The sequence below is a fragment of the Nilaparvata lugens genome, chromosome 3, assembly GCF_014356525.2.
Source record: "Nilaparvata lugens isolate BPH chromosome 3, ASM1435652v1, whole genome shotgun sequence".
NCBI lineage: Eukaryota > Metazoa > Arthropoda > Insecta > Hemiptera > Delphacidae > Nilaparvata > Nilaparvata lugens.
The window spans coordinates 18,839,659-18,864,205 of NC_052506.1; the positions used below are offsets into that span (position 1 = coordinate 18,839,659).

Genomic DNA, 24,547 nt, shown 5'->3' on the forward strand with positions numbered 1-24,547 from the left:
TATTAATCGAGAGACAACACGGGCTTAACAGGATAGGGTAGTAACATGCCAATTAGGGACATAGGACTATATAAGCTCATAGGAATCTAGCGTAAAGAGTTTGGGAGAAATTAGTAAACTTGAAAGCACAGATGAGCGGAGATCTGGTAAAATGACTGGAAAATGCTGTATCACATTAACTTGATTTATAGAATGGACAGCCTCTGAATCCTTCCTTTCAAACGCCTCTGCCACGAATTTTTTCAGCTTTTATCAAGCTTTAAACTTGGTAGGATTAGGATCAGTCGATTTACAGTGTGAAGGGATTTTGAGAAAGTAGTAATTCAATAATGAATCAATCATTCGCATTTCATTCAATTGCAAATCGAACTAGATAGTAGTGTTGATTTGCATGTTACACATTAGGCCAACCAACATTAACTGACAATGAAGCAATTTCACCATAAAAACGAATGAATCAGCAATACTATTGTTTTGCAAGCCTATATTCAAAAATTCGCCAAACTGATAATGGTTCCTTCGTTCCTAGGTCTATCACAGCTTTAGACATTCATCTTATTTTCTAGGTCAGCAAGACAGTTTGTCAGTTTGACCTATTTTTATAGAAAAAAGAAGTTCTTCTATTTCATTTCAGGTTTAACTAAGCTATAAAGCAACGTTTAATTATAATGAAGAAGACTTGATTAACAAAACTAATTTATTACTATTTATTAAACGAGAACAAAAGATAAACCGCAAGCACATCCAACTATTTTTGCACTTATAATCAAATTTAGATCTATGCTTTTATACAGCATTCAGGCTATTTATACTCAATCATTCGTATCATGAATGACTGGGAAAGGAAAATCAGGCTTCGCCCAAAACCATTAATTTCCCAAATCAAGGTTTATCAAATGTTATTCAAATGGATTAAGCTCAATCATCAATTGCATGATGCCAACTGTAATACAGTGAGCATAGTTTGCTTTTTCTAATTAATGGACGATTAAAAACAATTTTAGGATTCATAAATTCCTTACGAAACAAGAAAGTAAACGATTACTAGATAGACATCTCCTTTGAAAATACGCCTGTTGAAAACTGAAAAGAAATTTAAAGATCTGGTTGAATAATTACACTTTAGATGTAACATAATGTAACTGATTATTAATGAATTGTACTTTTGATTCATCTTATTTGATAAGATTGTTACTTTTTGAATATTACTCCAGTAAGGTGGCGATCAGAATCAGAGAAGCTAAGGGTATGTTTATTAGTAAAAGGCAGCTTCTTTCCTCAAATAGTTTAAAGTTGGAAATAAGAAGGAGACTAATAAAGAGTTGCATTTGGAGTATAGCTCTCTATGGGTCTGGAACGTGGACTATTGGTAAGGCTGAGGAAAAGACTCTAAATGCTTTCAAAGTGTGGTGTTGGAGGCGAATGCTCAAAATAAAATGGACTGACAGAGTTACAAATGAGGAGGTATTCCAGAAGGCGGTGGAAAAGGGATGATGTCTCCTGAATTTTCTCAGGGACAGACGACATTCTTGGATTGTACACATAATAAGACGCGACGCATTCACGTCAAGAGTATTCTGGAAGGTACAGTTGATGGACAAAGGGGTCGTGGGAGACGCTGGCTACAGTATTTAAGACAAATGACGAAGGATCTGGGTGCTATCAGCTATGTACAATGTACAATAGAAGAGAGTAGCAATGGACAGATTTAGATGGAAGACTGCAAACCAATCAAACGATTGAGCTGGAAGAAGAAGGTGGCGATCATCATTATGCACACATTGTTCAAGTCTCACACTAAAATTGTCACCAACAAGTAGACAACATTTTCGGTATAGGGCTGTTCGAAATCCTTGAGAACTTCATGAAAGGCCACTCCACTCGGCCAAAGTGCCAAAGTGATGGCGATGGTCTGCCATATCTAGTGTGTGATGTCTTTGAATGGAATGATTGGTCCATATTTTTTGAGGATGACAACGGCCTTCAGTAACATATCAGCTCGCTATGTTAAAATGCTGAACAACTTCATCATTTCTGAACTGCAACGATTTCATGTGAATGGGAACACCCATTTTCAGCAAAATGGATCAGCTATCCATATGGCCAGAGTACAATTGACCTGACGAGAAATCTTTTTCTCGATCAGTAGGAATGAGGTAGTGGAGGGGGGGGGTTTATTCATTGGCCGCCCCGATTACCCCATCTAAGCTCGTGTCATTTCTTTTTATGGGGATACATCAAGTCAAAGGTTTTTGAGACTCGTCCAGTTACAATACAGGACTTGAAAATGCGAATAATACAATAAATTCGTGCAATAACACCAGAGGAGTTGCGTAAGAATTTCATTTTGGGAATGTTAGTGAGAATTTCAGTGTGAGATTCAAACAATGTGTGCAAAATGATGGTCGCATCTTACTGGACGAGTAATACTCAAAAAGTAACAATTTTTCTGTAAAAAACAATATTCCTATTTGTATTCTCACGATTTGTTGGAATATATGGCTTAAAATTGTTTCTGTGAATTTTAGTTAAATACCTAAAATAGTGCAGTTTGACTGTCCCACCTTGTAGGAGGGCTTAACGCAATTGGAGAATCCTTCTCCGTACTGGAAAATTACGTAATTTATGGATGCATAGTATGTTGAATTGGGAGGATAGTACAAAATTACTGACATGGAATGAACTCAATTTTTGATTCATCTGATATTCTAAAATTTTGTAAGACAGTAATTCAAGAATTGGAAAATCAGGCCTGGAAAATATTACGACAGATAATAATAATATTCTTCTTCACCCAAATGAATGTTATTTTTTCAATATTATTGCAATGTCCACACTAGCCCATTCTATCCTCATTAGAAACATGGCTAAGTGCATACCTAAGCATACCTAAGTGCAAGTCAAAACTTTTCTATGAAAATGAATGAGATATTGCATTAATTCAAATGCTTATGATAGCAAATGCTTGATAATAATTATTACACGAGAATCGAAATTGAATACTATAAATCACCCTGAAGACTTCTGCTACTGCAAATCTGCAAACTAAGGTTGACAAGGGGGAGAACAGCTAGAAAATCGAAGCTATCATTGAAATTTTCCTAGCCTTTCCCCCCGTGTTGTCAATATTTGTAGATTAGATGTCTTCGAAGTCTTCAGGTTGTTTGACAGCAATCATTTTCAATATTCGTGTGATAAATATAATATTATCTGAATTATTGTTGACGCACTATGTAAGCCAGATAAGTGGAAAACAATAACCGCAATGGCAATAAGGTCCAAAGCTTCGAGACGTAATATGGATTTTTTATTTGTAAAATATACTGTAATGACGAATAAATATCATGAAGAAATGAAATTATTATTGAAAATACACATTGATTGAACTACGATTTCATTTCTGCATACTGAAACCAACTAACTAATATTACCCACCCCACCCCTAGATATAACAAATTTTAGTATCAGTCCCCCTATTTTAGTAGGCCTACCAGAGTTCTAATGACACAGTCTGCGTCTCCACTCCCCCCCTGTGGGCACCGCTATAATAATACGAACTAATAAAACATTTTAAAATATCCACTTTAGTATAGAACGACCCATTAATATTGTAAAAAGCATTTATAAAGTTTAAAAATACATGAAATTCAAATGAATAGATCACATGTACGCAATAGTCTTATGGTTTTGCTAAATCTGAGAGTATTTTCTCCGGTAGGCTAATGGCTTCCATGTTTTAACAGGGGAAATTGGTTGGTTGGGATTAAAATATGGATTAAAATTTGAGATGTGTGAGAAGAAAAAACCTTCTTATAAGTATTTTGAAATATTTGTTCACTTACCGGTACTTTGTGAACTGCAAAACTGATAAGAATATCTCATCAGCCTCCATTAATTAACGTACCGGTAGCCTACGACTAAGACCGTTTACCAGTTAAAGTAGTATAATTACAAAGATAAGAGTGAACTCTACCATCAGCCCCATTTTTACGCATAAACAGCCAATCTCTTTTTTCAGCTTTTCAGCTGAAGAAATTCCGTCGAATCGAGAAATTTAATTAGAACCCAATTAGCAGAGTCAACAAACCGTCACCCTGAGGGGCAGATGACTCACCTGATGGTTGGAGCGAGAGAGTAGGCGCAATCCTCATTATTTTCTTTTCTACTTGTACGGCAATAGGATTCTGTTCTGTAGTCGCTTTCCGGAATTAATTAATAACGCGGATCGGTCGTTTAGTGTCTTGTTAGCCGTAAAATCGATTTTCACACTCATTTGAATTTACTCACATGCGATTTTCTCATTTTCCATTTGAATCGGCAAATAAAATTGCCACAATGGCCGTTCAATATGGTCTCAGTAACTGCACTAATCGGCCGACTCGTAGACAAGTTAATTGGAAAAAATAATTACTATTTGCTCTAAAATTTCAAATAGTCGCTATCAAAAGTAGTCTTCTACTTTTTATTATCTCCTAGATAATAATACTGAACTACCGAAGAGAGAAGAAACTATTAGCATTTCAGCGGTACATTTGCTTCGGAATGCGACGCAAAAAAATTTTTTTCATAAATGATTTCTTCTGAGTCATAACATGCCCTGTCATTAATACATGGACGTTTTTATAAAAAGATGAAATTACTTCAAGATAACAGTTATTTCTCAAAAAATAAGGGTCAGCAAAAATGGCAACAGTCCTTTTTTCCCCTGTAACGGTAACAGTCTTAATTATTAAGTATTTTTAAATTCCTAGTTGAGAGATCTCAAATATTTAATTGAATACTTATCTTTTTAGGGCTACTGAAAATTGCTATTTAAGAGTTGTTTTGTGATAAAATAAAGGATAGCCTACTTGATAACTTCTATTGTGTTCTAATTCAATTAAATTGCCAATCTAATTCAATTGGAATAACTGTTGATGATAACTGGCAGATTACCATACAAAGTTGTAATATTTTTGGCATTTGACACGATACCAATGCAATTATCACATACAGTATAAGAGTAAATAATGTAGGCCAACAGTAATGAGGTCTACATTATAATTACAGTATTTGATTAACATTGCGGTGTTGCTATCCTTCTCTGGCTCCGCAACGTTGCCTGATCGTTTTTCAACAATGTCTATTTAATATAAAAAACTATTTTATTAAAAAAGTACCCATTAAATCTAAATTATGAAAATTTATTAATCATTAGAAAATATACTTTCTTGACGAAGTATATAATTGATTATAATAATTGATCATTTTTAACAAGCATGAACAGCCAATATATTAGAACTTTTTATGATGCATCCTTCTTGTTTTAAAAAGGCCTTTAAAATGATGTACCACACAATGGGTGTTTACATTTAACATATTCAAGTTACATCCCTTATGAGGGGTTGAAATTCAGTTATACGTCAAAAGGTAGAGTATTCGACCAATAACTTTCCTGAGAGTTAGGCCAGTTTCACACGGCAGAGTCCTCGCTCCTGGAAGATCATATTACTGAAGATCATATTTCATATTTTGCAGCTCTCCTGTGCTTTCACATGGGGATCTTACGAATAAGGCTACTTTTACACGATAGGAGACGTGCAACTTGAACACTGAACAGTGTTCACGTTTTTTTGTTGAAGTACATTGAGTCAAATCGTGTCTTTCACATGGTGACCCCTAGCCAGGAACCTCGATTTGTCACGTCTTTTCCCCTCGAGGCAAGCAGAAACCGGCTTGCATCGAGATTCCAGCGGACAAATCGTCGCTTTCACATGGTGATTCTACGAAACTATCTTTCTTGAAAATGAAGATAGAAAGATTCTGATTTCGGATTTGGATTCAGCGACCCCAAATTCTTTAAAGGGTAAGTCCCGTTTTCGAAAATATCCAAGTTTTGGTAGGATATTTATCTTGATTTCTGAAAATACCCCAAAATAAGGGAGTAAGATAACTCTGAAAAACCAAAGTTTTCCTGCCGATTGAAGAAACATTAAAAATTAGTCTAAGACATATTATGTCTTAGACTAAAAACGTGTAACAAATATCAGATCACTATTCAAGCAATCAAGCTTTTCATAAATTTATTTGTCTCCTCATGGCAGAAGGTTTGCGCCCAACGTTTTCAATTGAACATTTCTGTGATTAAATTGTGATAGAACACATTATCGTATTGATCTTCTAAATCCAGTTACATGTAAATCGATTTTCGTAGAATTGATTTTTTACCGTTCCTATGAATTCTACCAGGTTCAGCACAACTTCTTAAATAACATTATGTTTGATTCAACAGAATTCATAAGGAGGACAAAACATCGAACAACAAAAAAAAAACGCTTTCTGAGAAACTGGCTTTAACAAAGCATTGCTTCACGAAATACAGTACGATAATTTAGAATAGTTGTTACAAAGGTTATGCTTTTCGCATTATGGCAACACTGAGGATTTAGCTCAGCGACTAAAATCGACAAGCCATGATTATGTTAATCTTACTCATGATACAAAGTATCGAACTGCTTTGTAGGCCTACTATGATACATGGTTTTCATTCCGTATCATTGATCGATTCAGATCAACACAATGTTTATACTGTATGTTCATAATAGATTTTTCTGATTGTTGAAAAGAAATAGGTAGTCAATAATTGCTGGGAATTTAAAGTGATATGATCAACGATTTGAGCATGATAAATTGGATTGTTGAATGACAATTGAAATTCAGTGAAGTTTACTGTACAACATTCCTTTTCCTTCTATTTTATTGGGTGATGAGTGGAGATGATTTATGATTTCATATTTGGATTCATCTTTTCATAGTTCAATATTTTTTTGGAAAACTAGAACTTTTAAAAATTGAAAATGTTTATGTTTAAACTTCTCAGGTGTTCAAAAACTTCTTGAAACCTTTGCCTGTCCCTTTGTGAGGCAGGAGTATTATTATCTTAGTACGTTTACTATATAATCATATGAAAATGGAAAGCTATATTAAAAACAGCTATAACTCCCTTGTTTTCGGGTATTTTTGAAAATGAGACTTACGCTTTAAAGAATTTGGGGTCGCTGAATCCAAATCCGAAATTTTCTATCTATATTTTTAAGGAAGTTAGGCATTGAGAAAAAGTGATGAGTCATACGTTGAGCAAACGTCGGCGTAGTTGTTAGATCTGTCGGTTTATTCGTAAGATCCCCATGTGAAAGCACAGGAGAGCTGCAAAATATGAAATATGATCTTCAGGAGCGAGGATTCTGCCGTGTGAAAGAGGCCATACATGACTCACTCTGTATAATTATGCTAACTGAGGCATGGTTGAATAATGAAGATAATGTTTTGTTTTACCAAATCGATCAGTATGAAAGCTAGCTTCTGTATGAGAAGCTTCTCATCGTTCGATCCCCTATTAAGAGCTATTGGAATTAAAACTATAACCGCTGTGTTGCAGAAATGCGTTATAGCGAGTCTACGAGTCGTTGATGCTAAACTGTGTGTATCTCAATATTTTAGGTTGCATTCTGGTGATCGTCGATTTTTTATATCTAATTTCAGTTCTGCTCTTGATACGATAAAAGTTAAACATTTTGTTTGCATTGGCGATTTTAAGCTAGATCTTTTCTTGGATGATGATATTACTGACGAAATTCAGAATGCTTGAATAGTCATAATTTAGAGCAGCTTATAGACGTAAACACTAGGTTCAGCAACGTCTCCTCAACCTGCATTAATCATTTTTCAATGCGCTCCACCTACCTTACCATTAAAAAAGTTGCCGTGATTGAAAACTTTTCTATAGATCACCGGGCCATAGCGGATGCATTACCGGTCGGTGGAGGTAAAGAAAAGATACATGTATCAGAAGATAATAAAATCTACTATAATTTGCTAAGTGAAATATTGAGGCGGTAGTCTTGGTAAAGTGTCTATGAGATTAATTATACAAATGAGGCATTCAACAAATTTCATGATTTGGTTGACAGTATGTTGAATAAAAACTACTAAGCGCATTACATACAATCCTCAACCTCAAGGTTTTAAAACATTGGATGAGTCCTGTTTTAGCTGATAGTATTGCTTTTAGGGATAAACTCTATAAACAGCATAGAAGAGAACCGAACAATCTGATAATAAAAATTAATGTTTGGCCACGAAAAATGATGTAAAACGATTGAAAACCATGAAAAATCCTACTACGTCCTTTGACCAAATACGTTAAGTACAGGATTTCGTACTTAGGCTGGCCACTAACGACAGAACAACCATGTTGAACATGTGTGTACATGTGCATGTTCATCATGCATGTCCTGTCGTTAGTGGCCACCCTTAGAAGTCCGTTATGTAAAGGTTCGACTGTATTGCAAGGATTGCAAACATAATAAAAACGCACATCCTTAATTTTCCACGATATTTATTTGAAAAAGGCTGACACTTTTTTTGGTTATTATTTGATATTAATAGGTTCACTGCTCCTTATCCTTCTGCAGCGACTGCATGACATAGAGCTTAGCGAGCGACTGCGAGCAGAACTGCGAGATGTGCTGGCTGTAGGCATCCACCTGCCCGGCCATGATCATAGGCGCCAGACGTGGCAACACTGGAATGGGACGGAACAGCTTGTTCATGTCCTCTTCGGGCAGGGGCGGTTCGTCCTTCGCTTGGCGTGCCGCGTTCTCTTGCGCCTGAAACGCCAATCGCACTGGTTAGTTACACAAACGTCAATATATTCGTTAACGGTAATTAGTTTCTTCCAGAATACTATAGTTTGAATAAAATAAGTTGAGACTAAGACCTCCATGCGAAGAGATTACAGGGTTGCCAAAACGTGTAAAATTACAACTTTATCAAATTTTCAATCAAACGTCACAGGATATAGAATATTATCACCGATATCCCAGTAGTGCTGAAAAAGTTTCAAGGGTGAAGGATTAAAAAGAAATTTAATTTTTTTATGAAAATTGGAAACATTGCGAAATTTTTTCTTTTGAATATCACTTTTCTTACAACAATGAGGCGTCGTAATGCGTGAGAATTTTCTATCAAAGTAACGGGAGAATGTCTCCTTTCTATTGGTGTCTGGATCATTTTTATTCAACCTATAGTTACTTTTCAATTAATAATTGTTCGTCAATGTTGAGACATTTCGAGCAGATAACATGAGATTCTAAACATGCTAGAAATTTTTTTGTTCCAAAAATGAGGGTGGTGAAAGCGAGAAAGTTTCTCAGAAATAATTGAAATTGTTTTTCCAATTGTCAAAAGTAGTCGGAAGAACTTATTTTGGCCACTCAGGAGTTTTAAAGTCAAGGATTGCGGCTGAATGGTGTGCCACCATATGCTATCAATAGCTGGGACCAACAAAAACAAAATACAGTACCCTTGAAAAATGCAGGGACTGCAAGCCACATTATTATGAATGGTAAAAAATGACATCCTCGAATAATCCAACAGTGATGCATTGCAGCCTTTCTAAAGGTAATCAGCTGCTTGCGTTTGAAATAATTAAAATCTATTGAAAATTGCAAGCATTTAGCATACAATGCATACCATGCAGCCGCTCATTAAGTAAGAAGGAATTTTGGAAGAAAATTAAATGAAAAGTAAAAATTACTGACCCTCTTGGCCATGTAGCGATGCTTGTCCTGTGCCTGGCGCACAACTTGCTGCTGATAGCGGTTGAATTTAATGGCTTCCTGGTTCAAGTCATCCACGCGATCCATCAGGCTGCGAAGTTGGCCTTCCAGCACACTCCTGCAATGCAATCAATCCATCACTTACATTCCATTCAAAACTTATACCTATTTTACATTCATTTAGACCCGGTTTCTAGTCGACACTTATTAAATCTATAAAAAGGTTGAATGATAAGTGTCCAAGGAGCCGGATCTAAAAGTCACAATAGATTATAATGGCAGTGGAGAAAGATAGGAGAAAAACGTTGCCGATCATCTGTCTTGTCAATGCCTTCTATATACGGTAGCTGATACAGGTTTATTGATGTAATATTAACGGCTCATTCTCGTTTAAAATAGTCAATTATATTTTATTAAGCAAGAAATTATATTTTTCAATATTATAATTTCATAATGAGGTTTCATAACTAAGATTAAATATTTTGTTAATTAATTATTAATTCAGCATTGTCAAAAGACGATCTGGCAACAGAGCGAAGCGAGAAAGAGATAGCGCTCTATCCGATTTGTTGAATGATAGACAAGGATAACAATACCATTCAAATCAAAAATCAAAATCCATTTATTGCCAAAGACAAATTACAATTTGTATAGGCCACGTCATGAGAAAATTACATAAATCATTACACATATATAATCATACAAGAAATCATCACATCAACGTCTTAAAAATTCTCCATATTGAAGGCAAAATATTCATCATTGTTATACAAAACCTTCAGTATCAAAAATGAATAAGGAGAGGAGGTTACTCGATTATATTTATAGAAGATGCAAACTCATACCTACAAAAGTTTAAACGAATATCAAGTGCTGTGAATAATATAATAGCAATTTGAATCTTCTTCTTCTTTGGCTGTGCCTTATCCCATTTAAATGGTGTCGGCATTCCTTTCTCTTAGTCTGCCTCTCCACAAAGCCCTATCCAATGCTTCCTCTCTCCTCCAACCACTCTCCCAAAAGTCAGCCGCTATTCGATCTCCCCACCTTATCATAGGTCTACCTCGTCCTCTCACACCATCCAAAACCAAATCCTGCACTCTTCGTCCAACATAATCCTTCTTCCGTCGCTGTACATGCCCAAACCACCTCATCCTTGTCTCCTGCATTTTCTTTCCAGTGTTCCAACTTTTACAGTGCCTCTAATGAATTCATGTTTTATTTTATCTCTTCTTGTAGCCCCACACATCCATCTTAACATTCTCATCTCAGTTACTTCCTTCTTTCGTTCATGTTTCTTTGAAATGGGCCATGTTTCTGTTCCATACAGCATAGCTGGCCTCACAACTGATCTATACACTTTTCCCTTCATTTGACAATTCACTCTCTTATCACAAATAACACCACTCATTTTTCTCCAGTTCATCCATCCACAATTTATTCTAGGCTGTATTTCTACATCAAGCCCTCCATCTCTCTGTACACTTGAACTCCCAGGTACTTAAAACTTGCAACTGGTTGGGGTTGGTTTCCTTCAAGCTGTAAGGGTAGACCATCATTGTTTCCCAATACCATGTACTCTGTATAATAGCAATTTGAATAGTTTTCTATATTATTTTTCAACCTGTTTAACCTATTTTTTAAAATGGAAAAAAATCGTATAAATAACTTGAAGCTTGCCTTCCTGAGTGAGGAAGAGGATTGTCAATACAAATTATTACTTTGAATGAATGGATTAATCTTGGAGATTGAAATCCTAAGAAGTTATTAATTCACAGAAATGATTTGTTTCGTATTTGATCATTTCTGTGAATTTATAACCTCCATTAGGATTCCAATATCCAAGTTTCTAGTCAGTATCACATTTGAATAACTTTTATCAATCCTAAGTAGTCCAGTCAAGGAAAGGTTTTAGAGGGAAATGTTTGGAAGACAATTTTTGACCCCACAGTTCTGTTAAGGGTAGTAAGGAGGTAAACATATCAAAACTCCCCTACCCCCTGTGCTAGGGGGTGGGGGTGGTTTAAAGGTACCATTTTTGTTTCTCGCATAAAAGTAAAAAACTATGTATCCTAAGGACTTGAATGTCATATAACAAATTAAAGCTTACATAATTCCCTACAATATTCATTCTATAACTTTCTTTATATCTCCTCTAGTTTTCGTGATATCCGCTCTTGAAAGTGTGACATTTTTGAAAAAGACACGTTTGCCACCATTTTTTTTTCTATTTTTGCTCTTATAACTTTTTGAAAATCGATGGGAAAAATCCATGTTGATTATGAGCTTATAGAGCATTAAATTCTCTTCAATTTTATGTATAATTTCACACTTTTACGAATTTCCCTACACCTTTTGCAACAGCTTTAGTGTTGAGTGTGAAATCTCCATTTTTGCAACAATAGACCAATTGAAAAAGGAATTTGAAGAGAATGATGAAAAAGTTATAAGAGCAAAAATAGAAAAAAAATGGTGGCAACGTGTGTCTTTTTCAAAAATGTCACACTTTCAAGAGCGGATATCTCGAAAACTAGAGGAGATATAAAGAAAGTTATAGAATGAATATTGTAGGGAATTATGTAAGCTTTAATTTGTTCTATGACATTCAAGTTTTTGACTTTTATGCGAAACAAAAAAATTGTACCTTTAAACCACCACCACCTCCTTAGCACAGTGGGTAGGGGTGGGGACTTTTGATATGTTTACCTCCTTACTACCCTTAACAGAACTGTGGGGTCAAAAATTGTCTTCCAAACATTTCCCTCTATACCCTCTTTTGAGCATTCATTGCCTGGACTAAAGCGGGATTTTAGTCTTTTAATTTACTGAAATATTAATGTTTCGATACTAATTCCCATTATCTTATATGGTTTTGAATAGGATGAGAAACATCTTCTTTTAATAATTTCTAGCTTGCAAAAAATTATCGAGATTACATGTCAGAATCAAGTTCAAAGAAAATCAATCTCGCAAACACGATCAGACGTTTTTCCTTGAGTCAACATATTTTTTTGATCTCCACCTTGAATACCATGGTACTCATGACTGTCAGATCTTTTGGTACAGTAGGTTACTAAAATTCCAAGGGTTATGTATTCAAAGAGTTTCAATTTCTAATGAAAGTGTGATGTTTCCATCTAAAGGTAGGCGCACACAGATCGTCATCGGACGGATCGAACGATTAGATTTGATGCATTGTTTTCAATTGGAGTGCGCATACCTATACGATGCGGATCGTGCGATCCGTCCGATGCGTGCCGTCCGTCCGATGACGATCTGTGTGCGCCTACCATAACGAAAACAAATAGTCGACCAGCTGTTGTTTTTCAACTTACGCGGTTCCTAGATCCAAAAAGTTCGATCCCTGCTGAGGGGGGATCATCTCCTGCAGTTCACCGAGCAGGATGTTGGTGAGAGGGGAGTTCCTGATGACGACTGGCACTTCCATCATCAGGTTCTCGTAGCCGACTTTGCATTGCCTAAGTGCTTCCGGCGTGAACTCGTTCTCTTTGTACATCTTGATCGCCTGCGGCGTCATCCTGTATGCTTTCAATGTCAGGAATCCTCTAGCTGTCTTCTGGGTATCTACAAACATAATAGGTCAATTGAATGAAACCTAACAATTGCTAGTTCTAAGTAATTTTCAAGCAAATGCTAGGATTCGAGTCAGCTGTATAATTTTATTTGTATAGCTAGAACCAATGACTAGTTGCTATAGTGAGGTTCACGTTATTTATTTTATTTATTCGTGGACAGAATATAATGGCAGTGGAGAAAGATAGGAGAGCAACGTTGCCGATCCTCTGTCTTGACAATGCCTTCTATGGAGAGTAACTGATACCGGTTTATTGATGGAATATTAACTGTTCATTCTCGTTTAAAATAATCAATCATATTTTATCAAGCAAGAAATTATATTTTTCAATAATTTCATAATGCATTTTCATAATCAAGACTAAAGATTTTTTTTGATTAATAATATTTCTACATTGTTAAAAACCGATCTGGCAACAGAACAAAGCGAGAGAGCTAGCGCTATCTGTTTTGTTGAATGATAGACAAGGATAACAATACAATTGCTAATCAAACACAGCCATTATAACATGGACCTCACTATAGTCACTAGTTACTAGTTTTTATTCAATCGACCCACTGACGCAGTCAGTAACGATGAATATGGGGAAATAAAAAATAGACGTATTTTGCAAAGTTTTTGTAATCAGAATGACTCTGCTAAAATAGTATGGCGAATAATCGATTGATTTATTGCTTTCTTGCAATTTCTATGCAATAAACACTTGAATATTTTATCATTTAAAGACATACAAATTTTATTCAACGTTTTTCTCGTGAAATGAATAACATTACATAATGTCATGTATCACATATTTCTCACGAAAAGTTTTTCTTAAAACTACTTTACTGTGAACATTTTACTAGACTTTGTTGGATTTTTTACTGCTTTTTTGTTAGATTTTGTACTTGTTTTTGTATTAGTTTTGTCAACATGATATTAGGAGAAATATACAGGATGTTCTGAAAAAAGGTGGCAATACGTCAGGTCGTCATTCCTCTCATAAAAAGAAGAAAAAAGTTCCGATTAACATGGGTCCGAAAATGCTTAGTTACCAAGTTATACAGGGTGGAAGATTTCAGTTCCCCTGCCGAAACGAAGCCCTACGGGTATTTGTTGACTGTTAATTAAAATGTACAATTTAGCGTACTTCATGTAAAAAGGAATGAAAAATTGAATAAACCCGTTTCCAGACCTGTAGCTACTGTAGCCTGTAATTTTTAAGATATGTGACGAAATACGCGAGACTTGGTCCCGAAAAACAAGTTTCTTTAAGGTTTGAAGCAGATTTACTATGTTAAATGTACAATAAACACAAAATATGTTTTTACAGAACTCGTACAAAATATAATTTCGAAGAGAAATATGTAGAATAAGTCTATAATAGACAAACGCAACCTTGAAAGAGAATCCTTAATTACATACAAAACGCAAACATACAAACGTCTTTCTCTTCGAAATTAAATTTTCTTCAAGTTCTGTGAAAACATATTTTGTGGTTATTGTACATAATTTAACATAGTAAGTCAGTTTCAAACCTTGAAGAAACTTGTTTCGGGACCAAGTTTCGCGTATTTCGTCACATATCTTAAAAAATTACTGTAGCTACTGGTCTAGAAACGGTTTTATTCAATTTTTCAGTTCATTTTACATAAAATACACTAAATTGTACATCTTAATTAACAGCCAACAAATACCCGTAGGGCTTCGTTTCAGTAGGGGAACTGAAATCTTCCACCCTGTATAAATTTGTAACCAAGCATTTTCGGACCTATGTTAATCGGAACTTTTTTCTTCTTTTTATGAGAGGAATGACGTATTGCCACCTTTTTTCAGAACATCCTGTATATTTCTCCTAATATCATGTTGACAAAACTAATACAAAAACAAGTACAAAATCTAACAAAAAAGCTGTAAAAATCCAACAAAGTCTAGTAAAATGTTCACAGTAAAGTAGTTTTAAGGAAAACTTTTCGTGAGAAATATGTGATACATGACATTATGTAATGTTATTCATTTCACGAGAAAAACGTTGAATAAAATTTGTATGTCTTTAAATGATAAAATATTTAAGTGTTTATTGTATTTAAAAACTTATAAAGCTTAATAAAGTGGATGAGTTACCGTAGAGCAATACAACAGATTCTTCAATAGAAGTTTGATAATGGTACTGTGATTCCAGTAGTAATTGGCTGAGGAATCCACCAACATCCGAGCTCTGATACCAGCCTACGTGATAATGGTCAACATTCACTTTCCTCAGCTTCCTCATCATGTCCAATTGATACTCCTCTGCCAAAACAATGAAAAATAATTGAATGAGATTGGAGGCAAATGCGGGAAGGAAACAACAGAATGGAAATCTTGAAAAAAGTTCAGAAAAATGATAAAGCACATTGGGTATTGGAAAAGAATATCACTTTAATACGTTTTTTTCAAGTTTCTGAAGACTATTCAAATATAATAGTGAAGCTATAGAAAATGTGTACACTATATTTTAAATCAATTCAAGTTACTGAAAAATATAAAAAGTTGTTCATCATTATAAACAACTACTTTCACTAGCAATTGAAATTTGATTAATATATTAGAAGAAGGCATAAATAATAGAAAATAATTTGAAGGAATAGTATTAAGAAGAATTAACACTTTTATCTTACCTTCATCCCAGTTTTCGTCATCGTAGGATTTAGGAAACGGAAAGCAATTGGTGATTTCTAACCTATTTTCCACAACTAATCCTAGAAGGGCACCTTGTGCTATATCCAAATTACCAGAACATTCTTCATGGCAATGCTTAACGATTTTCATAACAGCCTGCAAAACAAAAAGTAAATATGTTACATCTAGTAAATATTGTATTGCTGAATAATTTATTACCACATAGCGTTTATGAATTTTACAAATTTACAGACAAAGTTATTACAATACATAATTTCAAAACGAATAATTAAAAAGAAACCTCATGGATAAAATACTTCAAAATGATTTAGATATTTTCTGATCCTAGGTTCAATCAATTTTATGGTCGTCCATAAGTCATCAAAAATCATAATCATGACATTGTTCTGTAATGTATGTTAAACCACTGTTTCTTCAATAATTATTTAGACTCTTACAAAAACATTTAATAGCATGATGGATATTGCCGAATTCTTATAATCATCTTCTTCTTTGTCTCTCCCCATTATGCCGTTGGGGTAGCCTCAGTCCATTTCCTCCATGATTCCCTATCCAACGCCATTCTCTTCATCTCTGGAACAGACTTTCCTCTTCTCCGTCCTATCTCCTTGGACGTCCTACTGCTCTCCTTCCTTGCAATCTCAAATTAACATACTGTTTTGTTTTGCAACTATCCCCCATTCGCTGTACATGTCCATACCAGCCCAACTGCCCCATTTCTGCCCCTTTCACTGACATCTCTCATGCCCACTTCTTCCCTTATTCTAGTATTCCTTACTCTATTCCTTTTTGTCTTTCCAACAGTTTTTCTACAGCACTTCATTTCTACTGTCCTTATCTTGTTTTCATGAGATGATTTCATTGGCCAGTTTTCACTTCCATAGAGTAATATAGGTTCAATAACTGTCCGATATATTTGATTTTTAATCTTTTTATCAAGTTCTCTTTTTCCAAATATACAATCTTTTGTTGCATAATAGGCGGCAGCTCCCTTTCTCACTCTGTTGAGCACCTCCCTATCTATTTTCCCATCCTCTGAAAACACTGTACCAAAGTATTCATATTTCGCAACCTGGTCCATCTCCTCCCTATCCACCATAACTTGCACATTTTCTCTCATCCCCTTCGACACAACCATAAACTTACTTTCTTCACATTCAGCATCATTTGCCCCAATTTCATCATCTATGCCCATTCAGTTACAGACTGTTGCAATTTTTCTCTTGTGTCGCAAATAAGGACAGTATCATCAGCATACAGGAGAGCTCTTGTGTCAATTGGTATCATATTCCAGTAACCCAAAAGCATATTTTGTGTCCTCTTACATATTTTGTTTATTTCATCCATTACCAGTATGAACAGCAGTGGGCTGAGGCTGACACCCTGTTTAACCCCTTTTTCCATGGCAAACTCCTCTGACATTCCTCCACCCGTGCGGACCCTTGCGACTATTCCCTCATTCACACTAATAATAGCTTTAATGAGCTTCATGGGCACTCTCTTTTTATTGAGCACATTCCATATTAACTTCCTTGGAACTGTGTCAAAGGCAGCCTTCAAATCCAGAAAGACCAAATATACGTTCTTAAAAATATATTCTTATAATCAAATCATCAATATTATATTTATATTGGAATAGAATTATCATTCATTTATAATATATTGTATATTATTCATATATATTGTACATAATATATTGATAATTTATTCATTGAACTACCGTATTATATATTTAAAAGCTCTTTTAATAGATTTTTCCGACCCTGAGATAAAAATATGCTAAAGGTGCAATTCCTTGATGACGCTTTAGTAACCTATAAATTAGATTGGATGATTCATTACATTTTTATGATGTATGAATGTTATTGCGGTACATTAATCAGAATTGTTGGTTGCTATATTGGTGTTACGATTCATATCCAATGAATCATCGGATCTTATAAATTTATAGATTGTTCTCAGGCTCTGCGTGATCACTAAGGCTTGATCCTGCATTTGTATCATCTTGATTTTTATCGTTATCTTCTTGAATGCTCTCTTCTCCTCGAGGGGCAAGGTTTTTCAATGATACAGTTGTCTCTCTTCCATCACTAAGCCGTACCTTGGCATATTGTGGGTTGATTTGAAGAATATCCACCTCCTCGACCAATGGATCGAATTTACTTCTTCGTATAGGTACTTTCATTAGGACTTTGTTTGAAGGGGCAAGCCAGGTTGGAAGTGCTATACCATTAGATGATTGTCTATAGTGTCGGAACATCCTATCATGTGGCGTCTCATTAGTAGCCGTGCACAATAGGGATCGAATAGAATGTAGAGAATCTGGGAGCACAGATTCCCAATCAGATACATCCAAATTTCTATGCTTCAATGTAAGAGACACTGTGCGCCAAATTGTACCATTTTCTCGTTCGATTTGGCCATTTCCTGGTGCGTTATAAGGTGATGACATGGAAGTGGCTACTCCTCGATTATAAAGGAATTCCTGCAGCTCTCTGGATTTGAAAGAGGTTCCATTGTCAGTATGTACATAAACCAAATGTGGTAAACAAGTTCACAAGGCACTGAATTACAGTTGATGAATTCATATTCGGACAAGGGTATGCAAACGGAAACCTAGAGTACTCATCAATTATTGTCAACAAATATTTGTTTTTAGTTTTTGATGGAAGAGGACCCTTGAAGTCCATGCTTAATCTTTCAAATGGATGTGTCGCCTTTATGAGAGTAGATTTCAATTTCTTGAAAAATTGAGGTTTTATGGCATTACATGTTTGACATGAAGAAGTCATTTTTCTGACATCCTCAACTGAATAGGGTAAATTATGAGTTCTTACCCAATGAATCATTCTGGTCACTCCAGGGTGACACAAGTCACAGTGTAGGGAGTGTAATTTATCGGTTTGAGTTGCATTACACACTCTGGAAAGTGCATCTGCTACTTGGTTGTCCTTTCCTGGTCTGTAAATTATTTCGTAATTGTAGCATGACATCTCCAATCGCCATCGTTGTATTTTTTCATTTTTTATTTTATTTTGATGAGTCATATCAAACATGAATGATACAGAGCGCTGGTCAGTGATAATTTTGAAGAATCTTCCAAGTAAGAAATGTCTCCACTTTTTAAGAGCACACACAATAGCAAAAGCCTCTTTTTCAATGGATGAATGTTTACGCTCACTATCATTCAGCTTCTGAGAAAAGAATGCTACTGGACGTCCACACTGTGATAGGACAGCTGAAATTGAAAAATCAGATGCATCTGTTTCAACCACAAAAGGTTCAAAGTCGTCAATTGTACTAACTACTGCCTTAGAAATCTCAGTTTTGAGTTGATTGAAGTCAGCTATAGCTTCAGAAGTCAAAGGAAAGGTCTTTGCTGTAAGAAGCCGTTTAGCTTTATCTGAATAATTGGATATCCATTTGGAATAGTGTGCAAACATTCCAATTGTTCGCTCAAGAGCCTTTCTATTATCTGGGGGTGGAAGATTGAGCAATGGTTTCAGACGTTCAGGTCAGGAGAAATTGTCCCATTTTCAATTTTATAGCCAAGCAAGCTTATTGAAGTAAGTGAATATTTGCTTTTTTCTGTATTGATTGTAAAATTATATTTTTGTACTGCATCTAAGAATTTTTTGAGATTCAAATCATGTTCCTTCTGATTCTTACCACATATTGTCACATCATCCAGGTATGCATACGTTTTTTCAAGTTTTTCATTATTAATAACATTATCAATGACTCGCTGAAAAGTGGGTACACCATCTGTCAGACCAAAAGCAAGCCTTCGAAATTGATACAAACGGCCACATGCCTCAAATGCAGTGAAAGGTCGATCTTTTTCTCGTAGGGGTACCTGGTGGTAAGCGCTTTTCAAGTCAATAGTGGTGAATACAGAGTTTTTTGAGACCTTAGAAACAATATCTTCAAGACTAGGGAGGGGATATGCGTCAAGATGTGTGTATCGGTTAATAGTTTGAGAATAGTCTATTACCATTCGCTTTTTGTGATTTTCGTTCTTCACTACAAATGCTTGAGCTCTCCAGGGAGACCTGCTTTCTTCAATAATTCCATCAGCTAGCAGTTTCTCAATTTCTTTCTCCATGAAACTAGTGTCTTCAAGAGAATGCTTTCGGGATTTAGTAATTATAGGTTTAATGTCTTTAGTTAAAAACTCAAAAAGTGGTGGAGGTTCTATCTTTGCTGGAGCCAGATAATTGATAGTCAATGGGGGTTTAGTTCCTCCAAATGAAACTCTAAGTTCAGAGTGTTGATTAAGTAAGTCATGTCCTACAATAACATTAGCACACAAATCAGGCAATACACTGAATTTTGTTTTGGGGTAATGTTGACCTGAAAATTCTAAATGAGCTACACAATAAAAGGAAATGTTCTTTCTTAGTGATGTTGAAGCCATGGACACTGCACCAGTTGTAGGGTACATTTCAAGTCCACATTTTTTAGCAAAACAGTGTGAAATAAATGTCTCAGAGCTTCCTGTATCTATCAAAGCAGAAGTAGGAATGTGTTTACCTGAGCTTGTACTGTAGCATTTTCAAGAACAGTAGAGGCTGCAATAAGCGCCGAAGATGAAGAAGTTTTAGTAGATTTGCAGACATTTTTCCAATGACCTATTTTCTGGCATTTTTCGCATGAGTCATTTAGTGCAGGGCACTGCTGACGTGTTTTATGTCGCTGACGACCACAAAAATAACATTTTTGAAAACTTGAGCTTCCAGTTTTTACAGCTGACAAATTTGTTTCTTTACATGAATTTTCTGAAGAATTATTTGAAGTGGCATTAAGAGTTATTTCAGAAGAGTAAGAAGCTGATTGATTTCTGGCAGATTCCAAGGCACGTGCTTTTTCAATAGCTTCATCAAGAGTTAGCTTGTCAAACTCCAAAAGTCTCAGTCTTATCTGATGAGAGCTGAGGCCCCGGATAAATGAATCACGAATGTATGTTTTCCTATGAGTTTCAGAATCAACATCTGCAAACCCACAATTCTTACTCAGTTGTTGTAAAGCTTGGTTATATTGGTCAATTGTCTCATCTGAAGACTGTTTTCTAGTTGCCAATTTATGTCTAGCGAATATTTCATTTATTGGTTTTACATATGCAGATTTTAGTGCGTCAATAGCCGAAGTATATGAATTTTTGTCGGCAATTGTTTGATAAACAGAATGAGATAGAAAGTTGGTAAGCAACCGCAACTTACTTTCATCATCGATGTCTTCTTCGTCAAAAGATGCGATGAAATTCTCAAAAGTCTTTAGCCAGAAGTTCCATTCTTGTAGAGCTGTTGGAGAATTCGGATCACCATCAAACTTGTCTGGTTTCAAAAATTTGTCCATCGTAACGCGAATTTTCAGTTTTCGTTTCCAGAAAAGATTTGAAGATTATACATTTGTTGTTGAATAGAAATTGTGAAATAGAGAATAGAAATTGATTGACTCGTATTTGATAAGATGAATTGATTTGATGATTTTAGATTACTGATCAATAAATTGTAATGAAAAACCTCTGCATTCTAGGCTTTATTGATCAGTAATGAATTCATAACAGATTCGAAATTAGAATAAATAGTTCAACATCTGATAACAGAAACATAAGAAGAAAAACACTAGTCATAATTATGATGATTCAATATCATCACAGGCTGACACCCTGTTTAACCCCCTTTTCCATGGCAAACTCCTCTGGCATTCCTCCACCCGTGCGGACCCTTGCGACTATTCCCTCATTCACACTGATAATAGCTTTAATGAGCTTCATGGGCACTCTCTTTTTATTGAGCACATTCCATATTAACTTCCTTGGAACTGTGTCAAAGGCAGCCTTCAAATCCAGAAAAACCAAATATACGTTCTCAAATATATATTCTTATAATCAAATCATCAATATTATATTTATATTGGAATAGAATTATCATTCATTTATAATATATTGTATATTATTCATATAATTATATTGTACATAATATATTGATCATTTATTCATTGAACTACCGTATTATATATTTAAAAGCTCTTTTAATAGATTTTTCCGACCATGAGATAAAAATATGCTAAAGGTGCAATTCCTTGATGACGCTTTAGTAACCTATAAATTAGATTGGATGATTCATTACATTTTTATGTTGTATGAATGTTATTGCGGTACATTAATCAGAATTGTTGGCTGCTATATTGCTTTTACGATTCATATCCAATGAATCATCGGATCTTATAAATTTATAGATTGAGCTATACTGTGCGGCCAGTGTCAACGCTGAGGAATTGTATCTTTAGCCTCTACGTGAGTAGGCAAGTGGAATTAAAAGTTAACTAGAGATAAATTTACTCAGTTTGTCAAAGTTTGTTAAAACTAAAATGGCAGAGCTATCAGAGTTTGCTCATTATGATTTGATTCATTTAATATGTAAATAAAAACTTGCCAGCGAAGTAAAAAAACATTCTATCTTTTCCTAAAATGATTGTAACAAAATAAGCAAACAATATTGACTTAAGTTAATTAAGATAAGAGAATCTTGATAAGTTGCAATTATAAATATGAGCAATTTTATCATTTTTCTTGGTCCCTTATCAGCTACCGTCTATAAAAGGCATTAACAAGACATAGGATTGGCAATGTTGTTCTCCTGTATTTCTCCACTGCCATTATAACGTGGACTCCACTTATCATTATAGAAAAATAATTGATGATCTACAGCATACATTTTTTGAGGATATAGAAGCAAATAAAAACTCATCTTTACAGTGAAAAATAAACTCCTGGAAAAGTCACTCTACTCACGGCAGGATTTTTACGAGGAAACTCTTTTTCGGAGATAAGCACTTACACAGCGTGAATGGCTATGTAGGCCTATGCTATTTTACTGTGATCAAAAAATACCGAAACTGTCTATCTGGAAACTCAAGTTCTTGGCAAGAAGCTCAAGTATCAAGTAATATTTGGGGTTCTATGTCACAAAAGGCGACGCGACCACTTAAGGGTTTTAAGAGGAATTTAAACGTTTCTTGAAATAAGGATAAAATTATTATACTTCTACATACTGTAAGTTAATGCTAATGAGCAATGTAAAAAATATTATATTCGATATCAAGGCATCAAATTCGATGTTTACTTTGTAATTTATTAAAAATGTTTTAAACTGAGATATTTTAACGTCAAAAATATAGAGCTTAAATCGATTTTATTATGTTTTTTATACAATAGTTAAAAAATGACAAGCATGCAAAGTTAGGTTATGTCGACGTTGATACTCACAAGTCCATCAATTTGAACATATTCTATTGTACAATCGTTTTCATTAATATTCGTCATCCTTTTATTATACCGGAATGAAGACGCCATCGTTGATAAAGTGGATAACTTTTAATAAATTCACCTCAATTAAAACAACAAAATTAAACAGACAGCAGGCCAAGTGGCTACAAGAGCACAGAAGACAAAGATGGCGCTGATGCTGAGGAGAAATCACAGTTCACTGCCATCTTGATTGAAGAAGTACGAATAAAAATATAAATTGTAATTTTGAATAATATAGATACATACATTAAAAAAAAATTAAGAAAAATATTTCACATTGAATAAACATCTTCAGATTGATGAGATATTCCAGAATGGAATCCAGTTTTTGTTCCTCAATCCCTTGGCTATTCTGTATCCTGCAATTTTGAATTTTGCTGTACGCGGTACATATACATAACCTACCTTATTTGATTCAGTTTCAAGATTCAAGTTATTCATTGATTAAAACTATAAAGCAATAATATGATGCATAATGTTTATACATTTGTATTATAAAGTTGTAAATTAGTTCATAATTTTCATCTTGTTCTACATGATCATTCTCGTTCAGCATGCCTGCCTGGGCCTGGGGTTTTACACTAGAACCTAGAAGTACACACTACACAGGTAATTATTGCTAAAATTATTTTGAAGCAATCTTAAAATCTCATTTTATTAATCTAGATTTAGTTGGATTTTTATATTGGCATGAATTTTTATTGCTTCTATTAAAAATTTAAAGCAATAAATTATTTTATCTAATGCAGAAAGCTAAATAGACTTTGTTACTATTGGTCGTTCTTGAATGCTAGGTTATTGAATATGATAACATTATGCTATCTAAAACTAGTGTAGCATACACTAGAATATTATTTTAATATCAATATTTTTTATATAGATAAATCAAATTAGTTTTACATCATCATTTGCTACCAATAGCTCTTATTCAACAAGTTATTCTTTCATTTCTCAATTCCTCTACATAGCCTATTTAAAATTTTTATTAAATTCTTCCTACTTTATTAAATTTTCAACATACTATTTTTTTATCTATAATGGTTGAACTGAACATACGGAAGTGAAAATTTGCACAAACATTAATAACAATTAAGTTATTGTTCCCGGTTGCACAAAAGCCGGTTAAATTTTAACCGTGATTAATTTTACAAGAACTAATCAGAGAAGGCTTTTTTATAAGACAAATTCTCTGTTTGGTCCTTGTTGAATTAATAACGATTAAAATTTAACCGGCTTCTGTGCAACCGGAACTTGAGACAGGTAACTTACAAAACAATATTTATTATAGACTGCTAAAAAAAATTATGACAATTTTCATATTCATAAAATAAAATGGCGGGCGTTTAAAATGTTATTTCTCAAATAACACAATAACCGTCT

The 24,547-nt window shown here is 34.6% G+C and overlaps 1 protein-coding gene across 1 annotated transcript; it reads right to left on the bottom strand.

Moving 5' to 3' along the window:
- Positions 1–8,360: 8,360 nt before the first annotated feature.
- LOC111056255 (eukaryotic translation initiation factor 3 subunit H) lies at positions 8,361–23,334 on the bottom strand. Its single transcript, XM_022343597.2, has 6 exons — positions 23,126–23,334; positions 15,834–15,990; positions 15,298–15,465; positions 12,935–13,184; positions 9,582–9,717; positions 8,361–8,648 (listed from the first exon to the last, which is right to left on the bottom strand). The coding sequence occupies exons 1-6, from the start codon at positions 23,210–23,212 to the stop codon at positions 8,430–8,432; spliced, it is 1,017 nt and encodes a 338-aa protein (XP_022199289.1). The 5' UTR covers positions 23,213–23,334; the 3' UTR covers positions 8,361–8,429.
- Between the last annotated feature and the right edge of the window lie 1,213 nt (positions 23,335–24,547).